Here is a 23,363-nt window from a genome sequence, read left to right as displayed (position 1 = left end):
TTATCTCATTTAATCCTCACAGAGACCTTGAGAGGTAGGTGCTATCATTATGCCCATTTTACAGGTGAGGAAACTGAGGCAAACAGCAATTAAGTGACTTGCCTAGGGTCACAGTAAGTGTCTGATACTGGATTTGAACTCAGGACTTCAGGCCTGGCTCTCTATCCACTGCCAGTACCTAACTGTCAGCTCAACTGGATTCTAGAGGGTATGAATGGGAGTAATCTAAATAAGCCCAGAAAAAGTAGGCTGGTGTCAGGCTGCAACTGCCAAATGCCAAACAGAGCAGTCTGCATTTTATTCTAGAGGTAACGGGATGCCATCAGAGGAGGGAGTTGATATGACCAACCCTGTGAGGGTTCCCAGGTCAGAGCTCTTTCCACGGACACCATGCAGATGATTACAGATGGGAACCTCTGCCAACCCTCCAGCTGTTTACATTAATTCCAGAAAGTCCATTTTTAATCTCTAAAATAGGGTAGCTCCTGCTGCTAAGAAAAGAGGTAAGGAGTCATTAAGTAATAAGCAAAAGAAACTGCGAGCAGCACAATCTGCGCCGGTACCAGTCTTTTCTCTTAACCATATTTCCTCCCTTATTCCACCTCCCCCTCCCCTTCCTCGGCCCCTCTGCTCTCCCCTGGAGTGAGGAGATGGACGTGCAGCAGGGCTGGGCTTTGTTCTCTCCTCACAGCTTCTTCCCTGGTTGGCAGCAATTGTCGGTAACAACCGTGGAATCAAAGACTTGAAGTGACTCCTCTGTGTTTCTCTGGAACTGAACGAATTTAGCACAGCTCAATTTAGTGTTCTTCTGCATCCTGTTGAGTACCTGAAAATAATCTGGTTTCCCCTTTTGGATAGAAATGAAAATAACTTTCAAAGATCTTCTTCTAGTATATGTTTTGTGATAGGGGCCAATCAATCAACAATCATTTACTGAATGCCTACTATGTGCTAGGCACTATACTAAGTATGAGGGGTACAAAGGAAAAAAAAAGAAACAGCACCTGACCTCAAGGAGTTTACATTCCATGGAGGGATGGAGGTGGTTGATAGAGCTCTGGGCCTGGAGTCAGGAAGACCTGAGTTCAAATCCAGCCTCAAATATTCCCTAGCAGGGTCACCTTGGGCAAGTCACTTAACCTCTGTTTACCTCAGTTTCTTCAACTGTAAATAATAGCACCCGTTATTATTAAAAAATCAAATTAGATAATATTTTTAAAGAGCTTAGTGCGCACGGCACAGAGCAGCACTCAATAAATGCTCTTTCCTGCCCTTTACGGGGAAGACAATAAAAGCAAAGCATATGCAAAATATACTTACCAAAAAAGGTAACTTGGAGGGAAGAAGGCACTAGTAGCTGTGGGGGAGGGGTAATCAGGAAAAGTCTCATTGAGAAGTAGTACTTGAGTCGAGCTTCAAAGAAACTAGGGATTTTAGAGGGCAAAAGTGAGGAGGGAATGCCAGGCACGGGCACGGCGTCACACGTAGAGTCATAGCTTTAGGGCTAGAAAAGATCTCAGAGGTCATCTAGTCCAAACCCTTCAACTGACAGATGAGGAAACTGGGACTCAGAGGAAGTAAAACGACTTGCCCAGGGTCACACAGATAATAAGCATTACGCTGTCTGACTCCAAGTCCAGTTGTCTCTCCATTGCACAGATGCCATCCATCAATACCATGGCCATTTGAGCTAATTATCAATGATTTTCCAAATTATTCTTAGTTGTCCACACCTCAGCACTAATGCTTGTTGATAGAAGATAATATGGGGAAACTGGAAGTTGAGACTAGCTGCCCTTTCATGGTTGCGCAGAGACAAAAAACATAGCCCTAATACCCTGGTACTGCAAAATGTCTTGGACTCTGTGAAACTTGAACCTATTTTACTTCTTCCAGTATCCAAATGCATTGCCTAACTTGACAGTATATTTTCCCCTTGTCCCTCAATATCTATGATCCTCTCATACCCAAACATCTGGGATCTACATTCTACCTCTAATGCCTCTGTTTGGGAATCTGTTTGTATAGACTCTAATGGGGCAGCTAAGTAGCACAGTGGATAGAGCACTGGGCCTGGAGTCAGAAAGACTCATCTTTGTGAGTTCAAATTCAGTCTCAAATATTTCCTAGTTGTGTGACCTTGGGCAAGTCATATTTTTTTAGGCGATTGGGGTTAAGTGACTTGCCCAGGGTCACACAACTAGTAAGTGTCAAGTGTTTGGTCTGAGGCCAGATTTGAACTCAGGTTCTCCTGACTTCAGGGCTGGTACTCTATCTACTGCACCACCTAGCTGCCCCCATGGGCAAGTCATTTAACCCCATTTGCCTTATTTCTTCATTTGTAAAATGAGCTGGAGAAGGAAATAGCAAATCACTCCAGAATCTCTGCCAAGAAAACCCCAAATGGGGTCAAGAAGAGTCAGACATGCCTAAAATGACTCAACAAGAACAACAGACTCTAATAAATGACCCCGGGCTCTGCCAAGGGCCAACCCAAGACTTTTAGCTACTCCTCACAAAGGGAGTGGGCAGAACCTAAGCTCCTTGAAGGAAAAATTCTTTTTTTATTTTCTTCTTTTTGATTTTTTTCTTTGTATCCTAGTGCCTAGAACATAATGGATGCTTAATAAGTGTTTGTTGAATTCAATTTAATTGACCTTCCACTCATGGCCTTTACTGCTCAAAAATTCTCAGTCTCTGGTGATCTCCTAACCCAAGACTGGTGCCAGTCTCAGCTCTAAACCCTGGGTGGTGCCAGGAAGAACATTACTAGAGCAATTTACTTCTATAATAATCATCTCTATAGTGCTTCAACATTAGCTAAAGAAACAGAAAATTTTAGAATCAGAAGGTTCCTCACTGATGATATAGTTCAATACCCACATATTACAATTAAAAATACCCAGGCCCAGGGAAACTAAGGGGCTTTCTGAAAGTCACACAGTGAGTTAATGCTAGAGTTGGGATAAGAGCCCCGCCAATTGTCCTGATTTCTGGCCAGGATTCTAACCACTATATCACAGCTCTTCCGTGTCTGCTTTTGTTTTCAAAGTTTATTTTTGTAGTAAAGCCTCTTTTTTGCCCTGTATTTGTGGTGAGAATAGGTTAAGTTACAAAAATTTCCTTTGGAACTTTAGAGGTATCTGTCAATTAAAATAATATTTGATATTCACAGAATCACAGCAACTGTGTTAGAAAGGACTCCCCATATGTCTTAGTTTATATGATCTTTACAACATCCTCAACATCCAGTCTCCATTGGAAGACTTCTGGTCACACAGTCTTACTTTTGTTCTTTGATGGAGGAGGTTTGTTTCATGCAACAATATCTATATGAATCATATGGATCCAACACCAATTTAATTTGTTTACCTTTTAATTCCTTTTCAGATCAATCCCATTTTGAGGATTACAGTTAGGTCCCAAAGGGTATATATAATCTGAACTAAAACAAACCAAACAGAACCCCCTCCAAAGATAATGTGGTCAGGGGAAAAAGTACTTTGAAGAATTTTTTTTTAAAGGATCAATCATTATCCTCTCTCAACTCCTCTTAAAATAATAACTGGGAGTGATACCAGGGAAATCATTTTACTCTGGGTTCCAATACTGGAGTTTTAAAAGGATTCACTATAGCTGGTGTAATATCACTCCCTGATTTCCCTTTCTTTCCATTTTAACAATAAAATATCTTCAGTAAAATGGGAGAAATTAGGCAAGTAAAAATAATGAGACTCATTTCTCATAAAGAAGAAGAGATCCTACATAGTGTTGCCTGATGGCTTCTATTCGTTTGTAGCACTACACAGTACTAACACCAACAATATTCTCTGATTAAGTACCTATTACATTCAGAGCATTGTCACAGAGACTGGGGAACATGCAGACTCTAGAAAAGGCATGATTGGGTCTTACTTTCAGAGAACTCACAGACTAGTAAAGGGATCCACAACATTGGGAGCTTTAATACATATTTAATATACATTAATCACACATTGTTCAGTTGTTTTTCAGTGATGTCTGACTCTTCATGACCTCATTGGGGATTTTTTGGCAAAGATACTAGAATGGTTTGCCATTTCCTTCTCCAGCTTATTTTACAGATAAGGAAAGTAAGGCAAACAGGGTTAAGTGACTTGCCCAGGGTGACATAACTAGAAAGTGTCTGACTCCAAACCTGGCATTCTATCTACTGCCCTACCTCACTGCCCTTAGTATGGGTTATTACATGATAACTGCATAAGAAACAGCAAAATAAAGAGCTAAGTGATGTTTGAGGGAGAAAGCCACTGCCAACCAGAGAATCAGGGCACATAAGTGAAAAAAAGAAAGATGGTTTTTCAAGACAAAATTAGTTTCCCAATATTATCAAATGTTTCTGGTCCTTTCAAGGATCAATTATGTTTTCACTTCAAACTTGCAGTTTTCTCAGACATAAACAGCCCCAATTCTGTGGGTTTCTTCAAAGTCTTTCCCTGTCATAAATCAGACTATGTAAATCAGACTTAAGTCCAAGACAGGCTCTGTACCCAAACATTTAAACACATCAATAATCAGCAGCCACCCCAGCCTGTCATTTTAAGCTGTTTGACATTTATTGTTCTGAAGAAATGAAAGGTCAGATGTATCAAATCTGCATTTGTGTTTCGTGACATTTTTCTTCAACCAAACTCTTTCAAATTACTGTGTCAAGACAAATGTGGTCTATTTCAAAGAGAAGCTTTCCATGAGGCGGGCTTCTCACCTCAGCTGCCCAAGTTTGTGTCAGGTTGACACAACGAAAATGCAGCAAAATGTTCGGTTCCCTTCCTCAGCAGGATTTGCCGGGGAGAAGCCTGAGAAAGAAGGTGTAGGAAAGCAAGACACAATGGAAGAGAGTAGAGAGGCTGAAATACTTGGTGATGTAGGTAGGCATGAACTAGCATTATACTTTACTGAGAAGATCAAGAACATCTGGAATAAGTTCTTATCTCCTCTGACTCTACCTGCACATCTACAGGAATCCCTTGACATCTTTGTTATGTACTCTAACTTTTCTCACCTGTGCCTTTGCTCATAATATTTTTAATGTTTGAGATGCCTTCTCCTCCATTACCTGTTCAATTCCCAACCATTCATTAAACCACAGTCCCAAAACTGCCTCCTCCATGAAGCCTCCTCTGATCTTCATCAGTTGAAAATGAGCTTCATTAGCACTCATGGAACACTTGACTCATACTTCTCTTATGCACTTCTCTTGTGTTATTTTGTGCTGGAACTATTGTATTCTATACCCTTCTGGACTGTAAGCTTCACGAGGACATGGAGCATATGGTTATCTAAACTTCTTATATCTTCTCTTCCTCAAATAATGCCCTGTTCACAGTAAGTACTTAATGCTTGTTGAATTAAGTTTAGGAGAATGCAAGTTTCCTGAGAGCTGGGACTGTTTTTCTTTTTTTTTGGGGGGGGATAAAGGAGGGTCTTTGTATCCCCAGGGCCTGGCATAGTACCTTGAATACAGAAGGTGCTTGACAAATGCTTGTTGGAATGGCATTGATTATATTGGGTGGATAGAATTCACAGCATCTTGTAACTGAAAATGGAAGGAGAGAATGAGATAATACCATTTTACTTAAAATATCAAGAAACTTAAGTGACGAAATTAGAAGACATATTTCTGATGGTCACACTGTTCAGGCAGTGTCAGTGTCAGGAACAAAACATAAGTGTCCTGACTCCAAGGCTAGGGTTTCGTCATGCCATAAGCTGTGCATGAAAGTATATGACATCCATACAAACACTAATAAAGGGCCAACTACTAGGGACAGAAGAGTGGGTCAGCAGAGTCCATGGAATGGACTGATTGACAGGTACATTAGGATGTATTTGCATCAAACTCTGATCAATGCAATGACCAATCTCAATTCAAGAGGACTGATAATGAAGTCTGCTACTTACCTCCGAGCAGGGAGATGACGGACTCAAGATGTAGAATAAGACATACATTCTCAGAAATGGCCATTATGGGAATTTGTTTTGCTTGACAATGCATATTTGTTACAAGTCAAAAATAAAAGGATGCATTTGTAAACATCATGTAAATTTTTCCTCAGTGACCATAATAACAATAGCAGCTTACATTTACATGCACACATATTCATACTCCTGAGTTATAAAATGCCTTCACATATATTATTTCATTTGCTGCAAACATGATACTGACTATGCAAATGCTATACTTTTGTTAGGAACTAGGGGTGAGTACCAAGTACTCTCAGGATGCTCTCCCCGGGTTCTATTACAGGCTTGAAATGATGGGTAACCAGTCAACAGAGGAAGAGGAGGCAAGCAGAGCATTTCAGGCACGAAAAGCTCAGTGAAAAAAGGCAAAGAGGTGGGAAGGTGTAGGGAATGGCAGAGAATCCAATTTGGCTGGAGCACAGAGTACTCTAAGTGCATAAGCATTCATTAAAATAGTGGATTCCACCAACATCCCAGATCCCCATGGAAACTGAATGAAAGATGAAGAGAAAAGAAGAGTATATGAAATGATTTAGACCTACTCTTTCATTTTCCTTTGGCCTGATGCCTGGTTTCCTTTAGGAATGTCTTGATTTCTTTTGTCCCAGGGTCTTATATTTATTTTCATGGCTGCCATTTAGCCATTCCCATTCCCCCTGCAGGGGGACCTGACAATCTAGTTCTCCCTGCACCTGTTCTACTTATCCAGAAAGATAAGGTTCAAAGAACAAAGATGCTTTAATTAACCAAGTGGTTGGAGTGTCTGTCCCAGAGAGCTCTCCTCATACATGCTTCTCAGGCTTGTTACTTTTTGGAAAGCACACCATATAGCTTCAGGGTAGCCTGTAGGAATTTCCCCCGAGGAAGACCTTTGCTTAGGAATGGACAGGCATTAAAGTTCAAGGATGAATTTATTAGAGAAAGAATAATTCCCATCTGAAAATTACTTCATAAATGAGGACATTTTGATCCCACCTCTCTTCAGGTCAATAATGACTAGCTCCCTTTCAAAGCTTTTCCTTGAATATGAATTCCCACCTTTGCCTATGTGAGGGACAATAAGCCATCACAAGGTTGGATGAAATTGGTAGCCATATACAGACAAGAAACACTATGAGGCTCAGTGGTCCAAGGCTGGGACTTAGAATTGTCCTTTCCCCCTCTTCCTTTTAAGCACTAACCTCAGCTGACTCAATGAGATCGTTGACAAGCTATTTTCCCTCTCTGTACACATACTTCCCATTTTCCCTCTTCTACAAAGGAGGGAGAGAATAGCCATGCTCACTCTTGGGAGGCAATGGATCAGAAATAACTAATAAAAATGACTGCCAATACAAAATGCTCCATGAATGCTAAATAGACCCCAGCAGCATTTTCTGGGGAAAGAAGCACTCTCCTCCACTGAGTTGCTACTCTAAGTACCCAAGTTATAAGTCATCACGGTATCTTAAGGGCTTGACTACTTCTAATTAGCTCATTTCAATTACTTGGGTGGTATTCCACATCTGCCTCCACTCCATCCATTTCAGAATGGATAGTTTGGACCTGGATTGGGAGCAGCTGCCCCATTTGTTCAGCTCATGAACATGATAAGGGTAGGGCTGGAGCTTACAGCCCCTCCAATGGATTTTCACACTGAAAATGTAACATATAATGTAAGCTCCTTCAGGGCAAGAGCTGCTTCATTTCTGTCTTTGTATTGCCAGGGCCTATCATAGTCCTTTGCACATGTTAAGTGCTTAGTAAATGACTGTTGTTTGATTTTAAAAGTGGTTGAGTGGTGATTTGCTGTCTTTCTGGAAGAGCAAAGTAGAAAGTACATTAGAGAAAGCTCAGATTTTTAGTGGTAAGGTATTTATCTCCCCTCAATGATCAGGGAGCTTTGAGTATGTCAAGACACACTTGTCAATGTACCAGGAAGAGTTAATAGTCTCTTAAAAGATTCAATTCAAGTCATTCTCTATTTCTACTACTGTGAGTTAAAGTCATTTCTCATGTTGGACCATCCCTTTGGAGGCCTCCACCCACTAAACCCTGGTCTGTTGACCTTTAAGGTATGATGTAGCTTTTCATGTTGATACTTTTAACAGTTCTGATGGTGCTGCAGCTTTGTATTATTTATTTCACTCATTTAAATTTAATTTAGTTCTTATCTTTTGAGGTGACTTCAATAGTAAGCATGTATTAAGCGCCTAGTATGTGCCAGGCACTGTGCTAATTTGTGCTCTGCTACCTGGTAGTTGTGTGACCTTAGACAAGTCATTCAAATTCTCTGAGCCTCTGTTTCCTCACCTATACAATTACAATAATGCCTGTCTTATTTACTAGACTGCCCAATTTGCAGTCAGGATGATCTGGGTTCAAATCCAGCCTCAAACACTTACTAGCTATGTGATCCTAGACCAGTCACTTGTTTGCTTCAATTTCCTTATCTGTAAAATGGGGATAATAATAGCACTACCTTCTAGAATTGTTGTAAGAATCAAATGAAATAATGTATGGAAAAGTGCTTTCAAAAAAAATTAAGTGTAACACTTACTAGCAAGTCACTTAACCCTGATTGCTTCACCAAAAAGCAAAAAAATAAAACATAAAAAAAGAATTAAGTGTGACATAAATTTAAGGGATTATTGTTATATTATAAAGTTGCCACTTTTAAAATATAATAAACAGCTGCATTTTTCTTTGTTGAATTAATTCACAGGAAAATTCAATTCCAAGTAGGAGGGGTAGTGTATATAGAAATAACATGACATACAAACAAAAAGATTAAATGCTTTCTCATACCTAAGTTGTGCAATGAAATTAAATCACAGTTATACAAACACTAATGAATCATCAAATGCAGGGTCAGAGGTATGGGTCACCCCATCCATTAAATAATAAAAGTTATTTTAAAAATGCTAATCAGCGGAGATATTGACCTCCACAAAGCAGGTTCAGTAAATTCCTAAGATGCCAGATAACAAGAGGGTATAGGGGTGGCTATTCTTCTCAACTCCATTATCCTCTTCCCTCATAAGAGAAATGCTTTCTCAGATTCCCAAGATAGGGCTCTCTAGACTAGATCAACTTTCTAATAAAGAAATTCATTTTCCTTAACAAGAATTCTCACCTCCCTCACCCACCATCCACCCCTACAACATAAATATGTGTATGTTTGTTCATATGTTCTACAAATAAGTAATGCAGACACATAAACACAGCTACTTTCCCCTCTTTTTTAAATTTACAATGTGTACTTTGGGGTGTGGGCTACATCTTTAAAATAGTAATGCATTTTCAGGTCCAGTAAACTAAGAAATGGATTTAGAAGGTTTCAGTTTTACTCCCAAATCTAAGATTTACAACATGACTTGAGTCCTTTTGATGGGTCTCAGCTTCCTGATCTGTAAAATGGGGCAGGGTATTATACACATCAGAAATACCAAGTAAAGTAGTCTCCTACAATTTCTCATCAATAAAACTCTTATAAACCCCTCCCACTCTAAAAACAGATGCAATTATTTTTCACATGAAAGCATTAGAGTCAAAAGAGTCCCCTAGAGGAATCTGATTGATAACTGCTGTCTCTTGAGATCCTATGTTCTTTCCCTATGGCTTATCATCATTGAAATTACCTTTTTTTTAAAAAAAATTATGATCTATGCTTGTAGTTTATCTAGACCACATGTTCCATCCCTTCTCTGATCATTCTACAGTCAGAAAATTGCTTTCAGGCACTGGGAAAGAAAGTACGTATCCTTGAAATTGAACCATTTGTGATCCTCATCCCAGTGCTTCTAAGGCCCACATTAAATAATTTCTCTTTCTCTGCCATTCTCACTCTTCAAAGATTTGTAGGTTGTTACCATGGCTCCCCCTTCATCACCACTTAGCTTTGCCATATATACTTAATTCTTTTTATCTTTCATCATAAATCAGTCCTCCCAACCCTTAAATCAGGCTTGCTGATCTTCTCTAAACTACAGTATGTCCATTTTTTCCAACTCATCTCCTGCAAGTTGTGTCACTTTTGAAAGCTCTGATTTATCCTTTTCTCCCACCCCCAACAAAATGGAGATATTCACAGAGGCTTAGGTATGTGAAAGGTTTTCTATTTTTCCTGAGCCCAAAAATGTCAATATTGGGGTAAGGAATGATTGTTTTGTGTCTCTGTTTTCTCTTGCACACAAGAAGGCCCTAAGTCATTCAATTAGACAGAACCAGAAGAAGTCATAGCCCCTCCTTTCATAAGCCATCCTCCACCCAGAGCTTTCTCTGATGTTTGGGAGAAACAACAGTCCCTTCAAACCTCTGGCAAAATGTAACAAGGATTGGCTCACATAGCAGGCATGCTAAGCCATGAATAAGCACATTTTTGTCAAAAGAAAGGAGAGGAGTTAGGCTACCTCCCAAGAAAGAAAAAAGGATGGAAGAATCAACATCACTATATGCTTTTCAGTTGTTTCACCTCACCAGCAGAACCCTCCCCATCTCTCCCCCAAAAGTGATTGTTGTTCATAGTATGCTGGATTTGGTCAGAACCTTAAAAGTCATTTAGTGCAACTTCCCATTCAGAATAGGAAGAGCCTCTATGAGATTTCTGACAGATGATTATTTAGTCCCCACTTAACCCTTCCAATGATAGGAAACTGCCTACCATTCCATTGTTAGTTCTAGTTGTTAAAAACTAAGAACTTGCTCCCTGATTTTGACTACAATCTACCTCTGAAGCAAATTCCATCCATTAGTCATAGGCTCAAGAACTGGAGAGATCCTCAGGAATCGTCCAAGCTAACCCTGTCATTTTACCAATGAGTAAGCTACGGTCTAGAGAGGTTGAATGACTTGCCCAAGACCACATAACTTCTAAGCAGCAAGGCTAGAAATAGGAACTCAAGTCTTCTTGTAGTAAGTCTAGTGCTCTCCCATGCCACTCTCTTTCTCTCTCTCTATCCCCCCCTTCTCAGAATTACATTGAATAACTGTTATGTCACACCAGCAACAGAAGGTGATTCCCATATGGCTTCTTATCATGTAAAAATATAAAATGGGCTTTTAGAGAAATGATTCATAGAGACTTATAGCTTGCCTACCCCCCACATTTTCCCTACCCCTGTCCTTGGAAGGCCATTCCACACTTAGAGGAATATCACTTTCAGGCATCAGAAAGATTTCCCTGATGTACTTAGAGCACTGATCTCATTTACTGAATGCAAAGTTGTTCATCAAAGAAAAACTGATAACATGGCATGTTATTACAAGTCACAATTTACAATCTTTCTCAGGAGTATTTGTTGCCCTTGGGGACTCATAGTTAGCCAAAATCACAATCCCTTTCAGCTAGCTCCAATGGAACATTAGATGTTTCTTGGCAGCCACTGCTTTACCCTCTGCTCGTGATATGAAGACTCCTTTTTTTTGGGGGGGTTGCCTTTTTCTTTGAGCCTCTAGACTCATTCACATCTGTAACTCCTTGGGGAATGACCAAAGCCACAGTACTACCATGTTACCACCCCCTCCCAAGCACCCCAAAGTCCCATTAGAATAGCTAGCCACCTCCATCACAGTTTACCAACCACCCACAACTAAGGAGCCAACCTCTCCACATAGTACCAGTTTTCCTTGAGAAAAAAAGCAAATGCTTGCTTTCACAGGCAGCATGCTATTAAAATGCCTTTAATATAAATCAAGTTCTAAATCAAGAGAATAGAGTCATATTCACATGAACACAATGAACAGCAAAATCAATTCAAGTTACAGGATTTATGCAGGATTTTCACACATGTATATTGACGGGACTACAACTCTGCAGGCTGATCCAGACATGAAATGTGAAGCAACAGCCTAATGATTGCTTTTCCATCTCTGAAATAGTCATTGAGAATTCTGAGAAGCCATGGTAAGCTTCTCTGAAGTCTTTTATGTAAAGGAAATTTGGTGGGTAGGATGGTAGAGCTCCTGTACTACCAACTACCTTAGACTCAGGCAATGTGAATATTCAGAGACAAGAAAAATCCAACTTGTTCCAAGCAACAAAATAAATCCCAAGAGGAATGGTGGTTAAGTAGACAGAAGCACTATTCAATAAGGTGACCCATCTATCTACAGGTCAGGCAGAGCTCATTCAGTTACAGTTAGTGTCTTTTTCAATCTCATCAATAATCATTTGATCTCTATCTTGCTGAAAAACTCTTGGCCAAAATTTCTAGCCACTAAAGTGTTCCTTTCTGAAAGCAACCCCTGCTGAATGTGTCAAACGATACATAAAGGTTTGGTCCTGCTGCCAAGTGGACCACACTGTAAGAGGACTTAGGATGCTTAGGAAAGGTTTTGCACTGATGCAAGCTGAAAATCAGTTCTGGAACTCATCTGGAGACATGTACCTTTGAGACATTGAACATAAGAATACCCCCTCCCCATCAATTCAAAGCAAAGGGTATTTCTTAAGCATAATCTCTACATCTATCATATATGTATATGTGTGTGTGTGTGTGTGTGTGATTAAGAAACACTATTGATATCTTCAAGGTATATATATATATATACATACACACACACACACACACACACACATATATATATATATATATATATATATATATATGAAATATACATTTATATCTGAAAATAGGAGAACCCATGCCTGAGACCTAACATCCTCTGGTGACATCTAATATAAGTTATGCTAAAGCTTGCAGTCATTATATGATTGGTTTTAAAAAAAAGTGTACTAGTGTCTAAAAGGAGGGTAAGCATAAATGAAAATGGAGAAAATTTCAATTTCTTCCTCAAATCAGCAGAGTCTTTCATTAGAATGACTATACATAAAGTGATTAAGTAAACAAATGCACTTCATAATAATAAATAACAGCAGCAATAACAACAAAAATTAAGTCGAGCATTTCATTATGAAAGTATCAAGGGTAAGAAGATCATTTCTCCCATACGTTCCCTCCTGTTGCCAGAAAAGGTATAGCCTAGCCTTACTTCTCAAACCCTAACCCTCTCCCCAATCCCATGCTACACCACCCCCACCTAGGATGAGCTCAACATCAGATAACAAAGAAGCTACACTAAGCCCCAGTGCCCAGAGCACTCAAGCTGAAATATGCATCCAAACTGTTTTCTCCAGGAGAGGGGCATGCTAAGACTGCTTTTCTGTGTAGTGACAAGAAAGTATTTATTTGATAACCCCAGCTTCTAAATTTGCCTGCTGTTCTGGATGTAGAGTGTGTGTGTGTGTGTGTGTGTGTGTGTGTGTGTGTGTGTGTGTGTGAGAGAGAGAGAGAGAGAGAGAGAGAGAGAGAGAGAGAGAGAGAGAGAGAGAGAGAGATTGGGAGAATGGGGGAGGGGTAATCTGAGCATACTTGTTGCTACACAATAGGTCTTTTTTCCTCTATGCCTTCAGCTCAATTAATAGAGCATTTTTAAACCAGCAAAGCATTTGAATTTCATTTAGTCCTGAAGATGTAGATGATCAAAAGAAGCTAGATTTGCTCAATTGAATTAGCATAGGCTTCTTAAAGATGATGTTAATGGCTTGTTTATTTTCCTTTGTATATTTCATTTTATTCAAACTTACACAATGCCCAGACAAATCCACTTGCTGTTCTAGTGAAATGATACTGAGAAAGACAAGAAGGTGGATCATCTCCCCTCGAAGTATAACTGTGAATAAAATTGGTTAGTAGATAAAAGAATGTCAGCATTGCAGGACTCCCCAGCAGAGAAATCTGCAGCCTTGAGGCTTGCCAGCTTATGCCATTGAGTGTTGCTGCAGATGGCTATGTTAAGAAATTGGGGAAAAGGAGGACAAGAGCAAGAGGAAATGACAGGGGAGCTAATCCTTTTCCCTACCCCACAACTCAAGAAGAGCAATCATCCTTCCCAATTCCCATCTTTTTTGCTGTTCCCTAACTCCTATGAGGTCCTTAGAAGGGCTCTGGGAAGTTGGGGGGGGGATCAGAAATTAATCACAAGGAGGAAAGAGGATAAATTCATAGAGGTAAGACAGATCCCACTATGTCACTTGTGTATTTAAGAGGAGGAAGATACCTTAAATAGCAACTGCTTCCCTGAGAAAATTGAAAGCGTTTTCTATATCACTGGTATGTGGTATGGGGAGCAGAATGGCTTATAGTTAGAAGGTGGATGCTTGAAGAAGAGACCAAGGACAGGTTCTAAGTGTGCCTTTGACAATGAGGATTAAGTCTCTATCCTTAAGGGAAAAGGATCATTTCTACTCTCCACTAGGGGCTGAGGGAGAACCGAAGAGGTTCGCAGTTATAGCTCCAACCCAGTGTGTCCCACACTGAAAGACTGTTGCAATATTTCACTAGTTCCCGAAAGTAAGAAACTTTTCTACAAGCCTTTGTGCCACAGGGGAAGGTTCCCAGGGAGTTGTCACCTTCAAGAGGAGTAAAGGAAAGAAGTTCTGGCTGGGGATTCGAGCTTAGGAAGTAAAGGGAAGAAAGCCGGTTAAGAACTAAATGCTCTGGGTTTGGAATTTTTTTGGGGGGCAGGGGGGAGTATCAACCACAAATCAGAATAAAAGCAAAAATAAAGTGGTACAACATGCATACGGGGGCAGCTTACCCTTCCTTATGATTTGGAAAAGTAGACGAGGCTGGGAGGCTCTTATTGCTGCAGACAGTCTTACTTCTCTGCCTGGCAAAGAGTCCTTCTTCTCCGGCATCAGGCGGATCCGCAGCCGCCCTTCGCCGTGGCGAACCCACCAACTGAACATCTCTGTGAGGTTGAACTCTAGCATTCCTGCCGTGGCCACAGCCGCCTGCTCCGGAGGACTAGTGGAGGTGCCCGTGCAGCCCTCCAGGATCGCCTCCTCGCCCACTTCCAGCACCAGCTGCTTGGCCCTGCGGAGCTTTCACAGAGCCACCCTTCAGAACCTTGGACAGTACTCGTCCTCCGGGTGGTAGGTGGGGCAGAGCAGCAGTCCTGGTGGCACCCTGACGCCTCAGAAGCAGCAGCAGCAGGGGCGAGCAGTCCAGCGCCAGAGAACTGCGCGCCTCGGGTAGGCTGGTACCCGGTACCGATGGAAGCAACAGTAGCAGGTCCCGGGCATAGATCCTGAATAGAGAGGGCACAATGAAGTCCACAGCCAGGCTCTTCCTCTGGAGCCGGGAGTAGCTAAGTGGCTCGCGTTGCTGCTGAGGCTGCTGCTGTCCGGGCTGCTGCTGTTGGGTCTGGGGTTGCTCCGTCGTTGGGGAACTGCCAGCGGAGAAGCCAAAAGGGTCCAAGCTCAGTGACCGAGGGATTGTAACCAGCAATACTAACAGCAGAGGTGGCAGCACCGCCGATGGGAACATTCTGGGTGCTCCCATTCTGTCCCGGAGTGAGAGGAAGGCAGGAAGGGGGGGAAAGGGCAGCCAAATACTTATCACTGGATTCTCTGGCGCTTTTCACCTGCCCACCCTCCAAAAACCACCCCCTGCACTAGGACAGGGCTTAGAGCAGTCGCTGAGATCCGTGGCGTTCTCCTTCTGCTGGAACTCTGAGAGCTCAGTCACTCGTGGATGCTTTTGATGCCCCTACCAAGGATGCGGTCACAAGCTGAGGGAGAGCTTTTAGGGGAAGGGCGGGGGCGTGAGCGCAGAAAGGAGTATTGAAATCCGTCCTGATGCTTTGAACTCGCCAGCTGGGACCCCTTCACCTCTCTCCTCCACGGAGAGCTCCTCTCCTACAACAGCAGGGCTTCTGCTCGAAACCTCTAGCAGCAGCACGGAAAGAGAAAAAAGGGCTTGGGGGAGAGTAGAGAGGGGACGCGGAGGCAATTTTCGCTTCCCTGATCCCCTTGAATTCTTTGCAACTTTCAATCCAGAGACTGGTAGGTCTTAGGGGGGAGGTTCCTTCTATCTGGCGAACCTCCTATGTTCTCCTTTGGGCTTCTCTCGTTCGCTTATCCGACCACTCAGGGAACTGGCTTCGGGAAGCAGGAGGAAAGACTGAGTGAGGGAATCGGAGGGGGCTACTTTTTTTTTTCTGTCAACCCCTTTTTATCCTCCGTCGCATCACGCAGCCCTTGGGGCTGTCCCGGCAGGAGAACTTCCAGGCTCCGGCTGGTTGCTCCCGAGCGAGCGCTTCAGCTTACAAAGCCGAGCTAAGGCTTCTTAGCCCTTGCATTCTGCCTTTACCCACTAAGTTTTCCCCTTCTTCCTGGTTCTACCAGATCTGTTGGGCTTCTCGGAGTTTCCAGGAACGAATGCAGCGACCACTGAATGCAGAGAGCTGAAGGCATTCGGCGCCTGGGAACCCGAAATACACCGCTTTGCTTCCTCTTCTCTCCCCCCACCAGCTTTTCTTACCCACTCCCCAGGCCAACCACCACCCCACAGATTGCTGCGGACATCCAGGAGGCGTCTCACTGCTCCGAGGCTCCGCGAGATGCGGCGGTGCAGAAGGTGGCAGCTGCTCCCTCCTGCCCCTACCGCTGCCGCCCCTGGGAGCTGCTGGATCGCATCTGCCTGTTCCGACAGCCACTTGCAGATGGCTGTGAGCGGGAGCAGGGAGAAAGGGGGCGGGAGAAAGCTGGAGGGGCGGGGGTCCGACAGGCTCCAACTGCCCGCCACAACCCAGGCACGCAACGGAGAGCTAGCGTCACGCCCGGGCCGGGTTCCCATCAGCCAATAAGGTGGCTAGGACAGATGATATGCAAAGCAAATCCAGGACTGGGCGGTAGAGAACACTTTCATTGAGAAAAGCTGCAGGCCCTCCCAGTACACCCTTGCCCCCCGCCCCCCAATCCCCAGCCTCCTTCTCTGCTCTATTTCACTGATGTGTGAATAGTCAGATTCAATGTTTTAAGCAAATGAGAACACTCGAAGTGGAATGCACAATCAGGCACTCTCCCTAATTATGCATTGAGAGATTAGGTGGATCAGACTAAACGAAGCGAGTTCTTGAATAAAAACAGTGCGGAGGCTGCAGGAATTGTCAATGATGAGATTTCTGACTTGCAAGCCCAAAGCAGGATCTGTATGGGACTCGTTCATCATTTTAACGGATCCTCCTGGTCTCCTTATTTCTGGGGACCCAGCGTGTGCCCAGACGTAAGCGGATCTCTGCGTGGAGGGGGTGAGGGGAGGAAACAATATTAGATTTGGAGACAGAAGATGCTCCTCCTCTGAGCCACGATTTCCTTAGGTATGAAAGTGAGGGAATTGGACAAGATGATCTCTGTTTTTGAATTTGGAATATTATAAAGTTGACAGTATAAATAAATTTATGATCCAGAAAAAGTTATTACTCTGCTAAAATCTTCCAACCATCACCACTCTGTTTGGAAATATCAAATACTCATTAATTGTCTAGTTTGGGTTTACAGTTGAGCTCACCAGGGGGCAGCTCGGTGGTGCACCGCTCTGAAGTCAAGAGGACTTGAGTTCAAATCTGAGTCAGACCAAACACTTGACACTTACTAGCTGTGTGACCCTGGGCAAGTCACATAACCCCAATTCCCTAAAAAGGAAAAAAAAAAAGAAACTACAGTTGAGCTCACCGACCCGATTTCCCAAGGAAAATATTTCTCCAGGATTTCCTTCTCTGGAGGCAATAGGCCCTAGATTCGTATCCTTTTCACAGGACTCTCCCTGGAAAAATGTTTCTCTATTTCCTTTTCCATCTGGATAATAAAAGTTTAGCTTCACACTTAAAAAAAAGTATATGAACACACACAACAAACTGAAAATAAAGTACAATAGCCTAGATAATCACTTAACAACATAAATCAAGGCACTATTGTCCTTCAGCACCAAAATTTAATCAGCCCACTTAAAAAAAATCAACCTGTTCTAAACAACCTTAAAATAAATGAGGGTCATCATTCTTCTGTCTTTGCCTCACACTGAATTTTGTTCTGGAGTGGATCTTTTCAAGACTGAAGTAAAGTGTAAAGAAAGCCAGTAGATAACTAAAATTTAAGTTAGGAACTGAATCTATCTGCCACTATTTTAATTTGGCTCTTGGGATGAGGCAGTTTAGATATTTCTACTTCAATTCACTCATATGCAAAATGGAACTTCTTACTACTCCCTTCCCATCCCTACCCCTTCAACCTTTCTTCTCCCCAGCAGAAAGTAGAACAATATTAATTATTTTCAAAAATGAGGGAGGAAGCAAGGAATGGAGGAAAGAACACATTCATTTATTCAAACAAATCCCTTGACCATCTTCTGACTAACAGCTGCCTTTATGATAAAAGAAGGCAGAAGATACCATAAGAGGAATTGGCTTGGGTTACCTCTAATTGGTAGCTCACGATTAAATTAGGCACTCTCTCCCAGGATTTCAGACTGGCCATACTTACTTTGTTAGTCTAATGGGGGAGAGGGGATATTAGAGAAAAGGTTAGGCAAGGAGGAGAAGAAAGGGCTGAAAATTGACTAGAAAGAGGAAGCCCTTATCCTGAGGGAGAAGAGGGATTGTGAAGGTTGTTGCTGTTTTAAACAGAACAAAATGGATCACAGATTTTACTGATGAGAAAATTGAGGCCCAGAGAGGCCAATTAACTTGCCCAGTATCACACAGGGTTTGAAACCCAGATCTTCAGGCTCCATGTCCAGATCTTGACCAACTATGCCAACAAAACAGAACAATCTTCTCTGCCCCACCAGTCATCTTTTATTTTTCTAGAGCAAATAGCAGATGGAAGAAAAACTCTGTCTTTGGAAAGTAAGAGGATAGAATGTATGTCTTCCCTGTTCCTGAATCCATTTAGACTTATTCTTAAAGGTTATTTGTTCATAGGTGTCAGCACTCTACCTAGGAGCACCACCCTGAGGATGAAGATGCTTGGAATCCAAACACATTAATATTCTTGGGATGGATCTCAGGGACTAAACATCATCTACAATACGTGACCACTAGGGGGCTGCAGAGACTTGATCCTTCACTCAGCCCCTGCATGCTCTGGTCTATTTTATCATGGCATTCTAGTCTGTGAACAACTAATAATATATATTTGGCCTACTCCATGTAGGTCAAAGTATCTAGACCAGGGGTCTTAACCTGAGGTCTGTGAACTCAGTTTTAGAAACACATTTTAATGACTTTTTAAATGTTTTGTAATCTTATTTTATTTTATGCATTTAACAACATTCAGATAGGGGATCCACAAGCTTCACCAGATTCCCAGGAGTCTAACACAAAAAAGGGCTTCTGATCTGGACAATGTATTTGGTTCAAATTATCATCTAATGTTTAATTAACCTTCTTGGGCTCCACCTCCTCCCCAGGCAGGAAAATATAATTATCTCTTCCCCCTAGGGACCAGATCAAAGGACATTTACTTGCCTTTTGAGGAGAGGAATGGGAGAGGGTAGATCTATTTTCTCACTCCTGAACCCCTGTTCTTGACAACTGAGGAAATGAATGAAGAGAATGAAGACAGGGCCCAAACCAAGTAATAAAGAGAGGCAAGAAAGCAACATCAGGTCTTCATCTCCAAGAAAATGAACTTACCCTTTCAGAGGATGAGTGACAGTCGTAGGTAATGTTAATGTGACTGGAGTCACTACTCACCCAAGGTACATTTTAACCTGTGGCTGGGGAGAAGAGAAAGGAAAGGAAAGGAGAGGGGAGAGGAAGGGAGGGGAGAGGAGGGGAGGGGAGCGGAGGAAAACCAAAATGTCAATACAAGGGGTATAGTTCTACCCCCCCCAATTAACAAAATATTCTACGCCAGGTACTTTTAACAGGTGAAAATGCCTCTTCCATTTAGTTACAGAATCAATCAATCACTGGCATATGTGTAAACAAGATTGTCTGGGAAGAGTGAACCTCTCTGATCAGACCAGAAAGGTAAAAGCTTGATTGGCTAACCAAACAAGCCAACCAGCTTCTGGGAGTTTTACATAACAGAGGAAGGTCAGCAGTTGCTTGTCCAGCCCAGAGGTCAAAGATTTCAGCTCCCAAGTTGACGATTCCAGGTGGAGTCAAGCCAGGGAGTTACTCAGAGGAAAATGAGTCTTTCTCTCTCTACTCCATGGATACCTTTCTGTGATAACGTGACAACAGCACAGGAACAGAGAAGGAGTAATTTTTTAAAAAGTATTTATTAAGTTGTTACTATGTGCCAGGCCCATTAAAACAATAATCCCTACCCTCCAGGAGGTTACATTCTAAAAGGGAAAGACAACACATGGGAGAGACAGGACCAGGGAGGGGAGTTTTGTACTTGAAACGTAGAAAATAGGAGATGGGATGGGGGTAGGCAGCTGGCAATAAGACCTAGAAAGGATGTGAAACTGAAATATTGTCCAGGATCTAGGCCTATCTAGAAGATATAGTGAGACACATGCAAAACAAGCATAGACACAGAGAGATATGGAGTGATAATAAAAGGAGGAAGCAACTTTAGGGAAAGCGGACTCTCACACCACCAAAGAGAATGACAGATATGGACTCAAGAAAGACACCAATACTCCAAGACCAGCAGAGAGCTACACGGAAGGTGAATTTCAGGAGAACAGGGAAAAGATTCCTACTTTTAGGATTCTCAAGATACCCCTTTGCCACATATGCCCTTTACGTATATACTTCGATGCTTTTATATTTTAGGTATGAGACCTAATTCCCAGAATCCTCATGTGTGCCAGGGAGAGAGTGTGCCCTGTGTTTGTGAGGATAGTTACTTATGAATTATTCTTACTATGTCACATGAATAAATTCTGTTGACTAAAAACTAATTGAGACTATTAGCTAACAATGAAACACTCTGCTGGAGGCTAATAAGCAACAGTAACATTAGCCCCTCAGGGTTCTCTCTTGAACCCTGAAAGGAGTAGCAGTCAGCCACCCTGTCCTGCAAGGACCAGGCCCTCAGTGCCAGCAACAATTCTTTGGGAGCTAGCTCCAGAGAAGGTGCTACACCACTCACAATAGCTTTAAATAGGTATATTTAAAGGCTAAAAGAATTGATATTCCCTTACTCTGCTCCCAGGTGAAAGTGGTCTCTTATTACAAAAAAAAAATCCCTAAAATGCTGCATCACCTCCCTCTCTGCTTTTGCAGAGGTTTCCTGCCATGCCTAAAACATATTCCTTTCTGGCTACAGTTTTCTCATCTACAAAATGAGGAGCTTGAACCAGAAGGCCTCTGTGCCTCTAACCCCCTTGGACAGAAGGCCTATCTATTTCTCTCTCTCTCTCTCTCTCTCTCTCTCTCTCTCTCTCTCTCTATATATATATATATAATATATATATATATATATATATATATATATACATACATATATATGCATATATAGATAGACAGATAGATAGATAGATAGATAGATATACACACACATATATACACATATACTCACACATATATGTATTATGTATACATCATATAATAGATACATCCATGGATGGATATATAATCTGTAATTCATATATCCTATAATCCATATATGTATATATATATATACACACACACATAAATCTCTTACAATCTATCTATATATATGCATAAATCCCATAATTCATATATCCTATAAACATATGCATCCTACAATCCATATAGAGTTTATATAAATATATATTCTATAATCTACACATACAAAACATACCTTACAATCTCATAATACATTCTACAATCCTATCTATTTTGCAATCCATATATACGCCCTACAATCCATATACATAAGCATATTTGTATATACATATTAAAATCCATATCTATCCTCCATTTCATATAATACATATTTTATAATCCACATTATATATATACATATATATACCCCATAATCCTTACCTCTTCTTCTTAGAATCCCTAGCTTCCTTAGAGACCACTCCAAAAATTGCCTTGTACTTATTTTGTATATATTTATATATGTACATATTGTTTCATTGTCACAGAATGTAAGATCCTTGAGGGCAGGGACTACTTTGTTTTTATCTTCCTATTCCTAGGACCTAGCACAGTGCCTTGCACATTGTAGAGCCTTAACGAACTCATATTGATTAATTTCTTGTTCTAGACCCTCTTGTTATTGTTTAGTCATTTCAGTCACATCTGACCCTTTGTAACACTTTTTTGGGGGATGGTTTTTGGCAAAGATAACAGTAGAAGTTTGCCATTTCCTTCTCCAACTCATTTTACAGATAAGGAAACTGAGGGAAACAGGGTTAAATGACTCACCCAGGGTCACACAGCTAGTGTCAGGCCAACTCTCAGATCTTCCTGACTCCAGACCCAGCTTTCCATCCACTGAGCCACATGGAGCAAGGTGGGGCAGGGGGTGAGGAGGTTGGACCCATTATTTTATAGGTTTAATTTCTACTTGACTTAACTCTCTCTGTTAATGTAAATCTGCAAATATTCTGCAACTTATTCACCTTAGTTTCCTAGCACATAAAAAGGTTAAGTGATTTTCCCAGAGTTCCACAGGCAATGTGTCAGAGGCAGGACTTATACCCAGGTTTCCCTGATACCAAAGTCTTCTCTCTATCCATTATACCGAGCTCACCTTGCACAGTGTAGGAATTTCATAATTATCTGCTGAATCATACACTTGAATAAGAACGAATAACCATAGAAAATCTACCATACCCACATATATATACTCATCTCAGCTCCTATACAACCACTCTCTCCTCACTCCCATATAATAGCAGAGGGAGATACCAGTCACCCACAGAAGACTGCTAGGAAAGCACTTAGCTCCAAGAATGCTAGGATTCACTGCCTTGGAACACAATCCTCCTTCTGACCCTTTCTCAAGCAGGTATCAAGAACATTGTATCTTACAGCATGGACAGGATTAGGTACAATAGTTTTAGGGAGTTGTCTGAGGCACTGAGATGTTGTTACTTAAGCAAGGTCAAAAGAAAGTATGTGTCCAGAGTGGGACTTGAATCCAGATGAGATGTCAGAGCTCAGAACACAGCTGCCATTTTCTTGCCATCTCCCCCCAGCTAATCAGACTTTGCCATTCTCCCAACTTATGCCTCATTCTATATGAGTTTTGGCCTAAACTGACACATACATAGATGCATACATATAACCTCTTTCTTGCCAAACATTAGGATACCTAATCATAGAAGTTCAGACTTGGATGTAACCTCATTCCGCTACCTAGTCCAGTTCATTTGCCAAAGGGATCCCTACTATAATATATCCAACAAGTAGTTGTCCGGTCTCTGCTCAAAGGCCTCCAGTGACAGGGAACCCCCTTCTCTCAAGGTAGCCCATTCCACTTTTGGAGAGTTCAAAAAGGAAGTTTTACGTGACATGGAGCCACAGTCAGGATCACACAAATTTAGTAGAGTCCATATTATAGGAGCCAAGGGTTTAGAATATGATATTCTGGAAGGCAAACACAGGACTCAAGAGAAGCATAAAAAAGTAAACATGAAAAATAAATCAAAAGGGAG

General features: G+C 41.7%; 1 protein-coding gene across 1 annotated transcript in view; it reads right to left on the bottom strand.

The window, feature by feature from the left end:
• Nucleotides 1–15,640, bottom strand: part of ALK (ALK receptor tyrosine kinase) — a 1,019,362-nt gene extending 1,003,722 nt beyond the window's left edge. The window contains 2 exon segments of the mRNA XM_020983767.2: nt 14,584–14,873; nt 14,875–15,640. Coding sequence (XP_020839426.1) covers nt 14,584–14,873; nt 14,875–15,329 — 745 coding nt within the window. The 5' untranslated portion in view covers nt 15,330–15,640.
• Between the last annotated feature and the right edge of the window lie 7,723 nt (nt 15,641–23,363).

The sequence above is a fragment of the Phascolarctos cinereus genome, unplaced genomic scaffold (genome assembly GCF_003287225.1).
Source record: "Phascolarctos cinereus isolate Bilbo 61053 unplaced genomic scaffold, phaCin_HiC Scaffold_2;HRSCAF=192, whole genome shotgun sequence".
Taxonomy (NCBI): domain Eukaryota; kingdom Metazoa; phylum Chordata; class Mammalia; order Diprotodontia; family Phascolarctidae; genus Phascolarctos; species Phascolarctos cinereus.
This window is presented reverse-complemented; position numbering and strand designations above follow the sequence as displayed.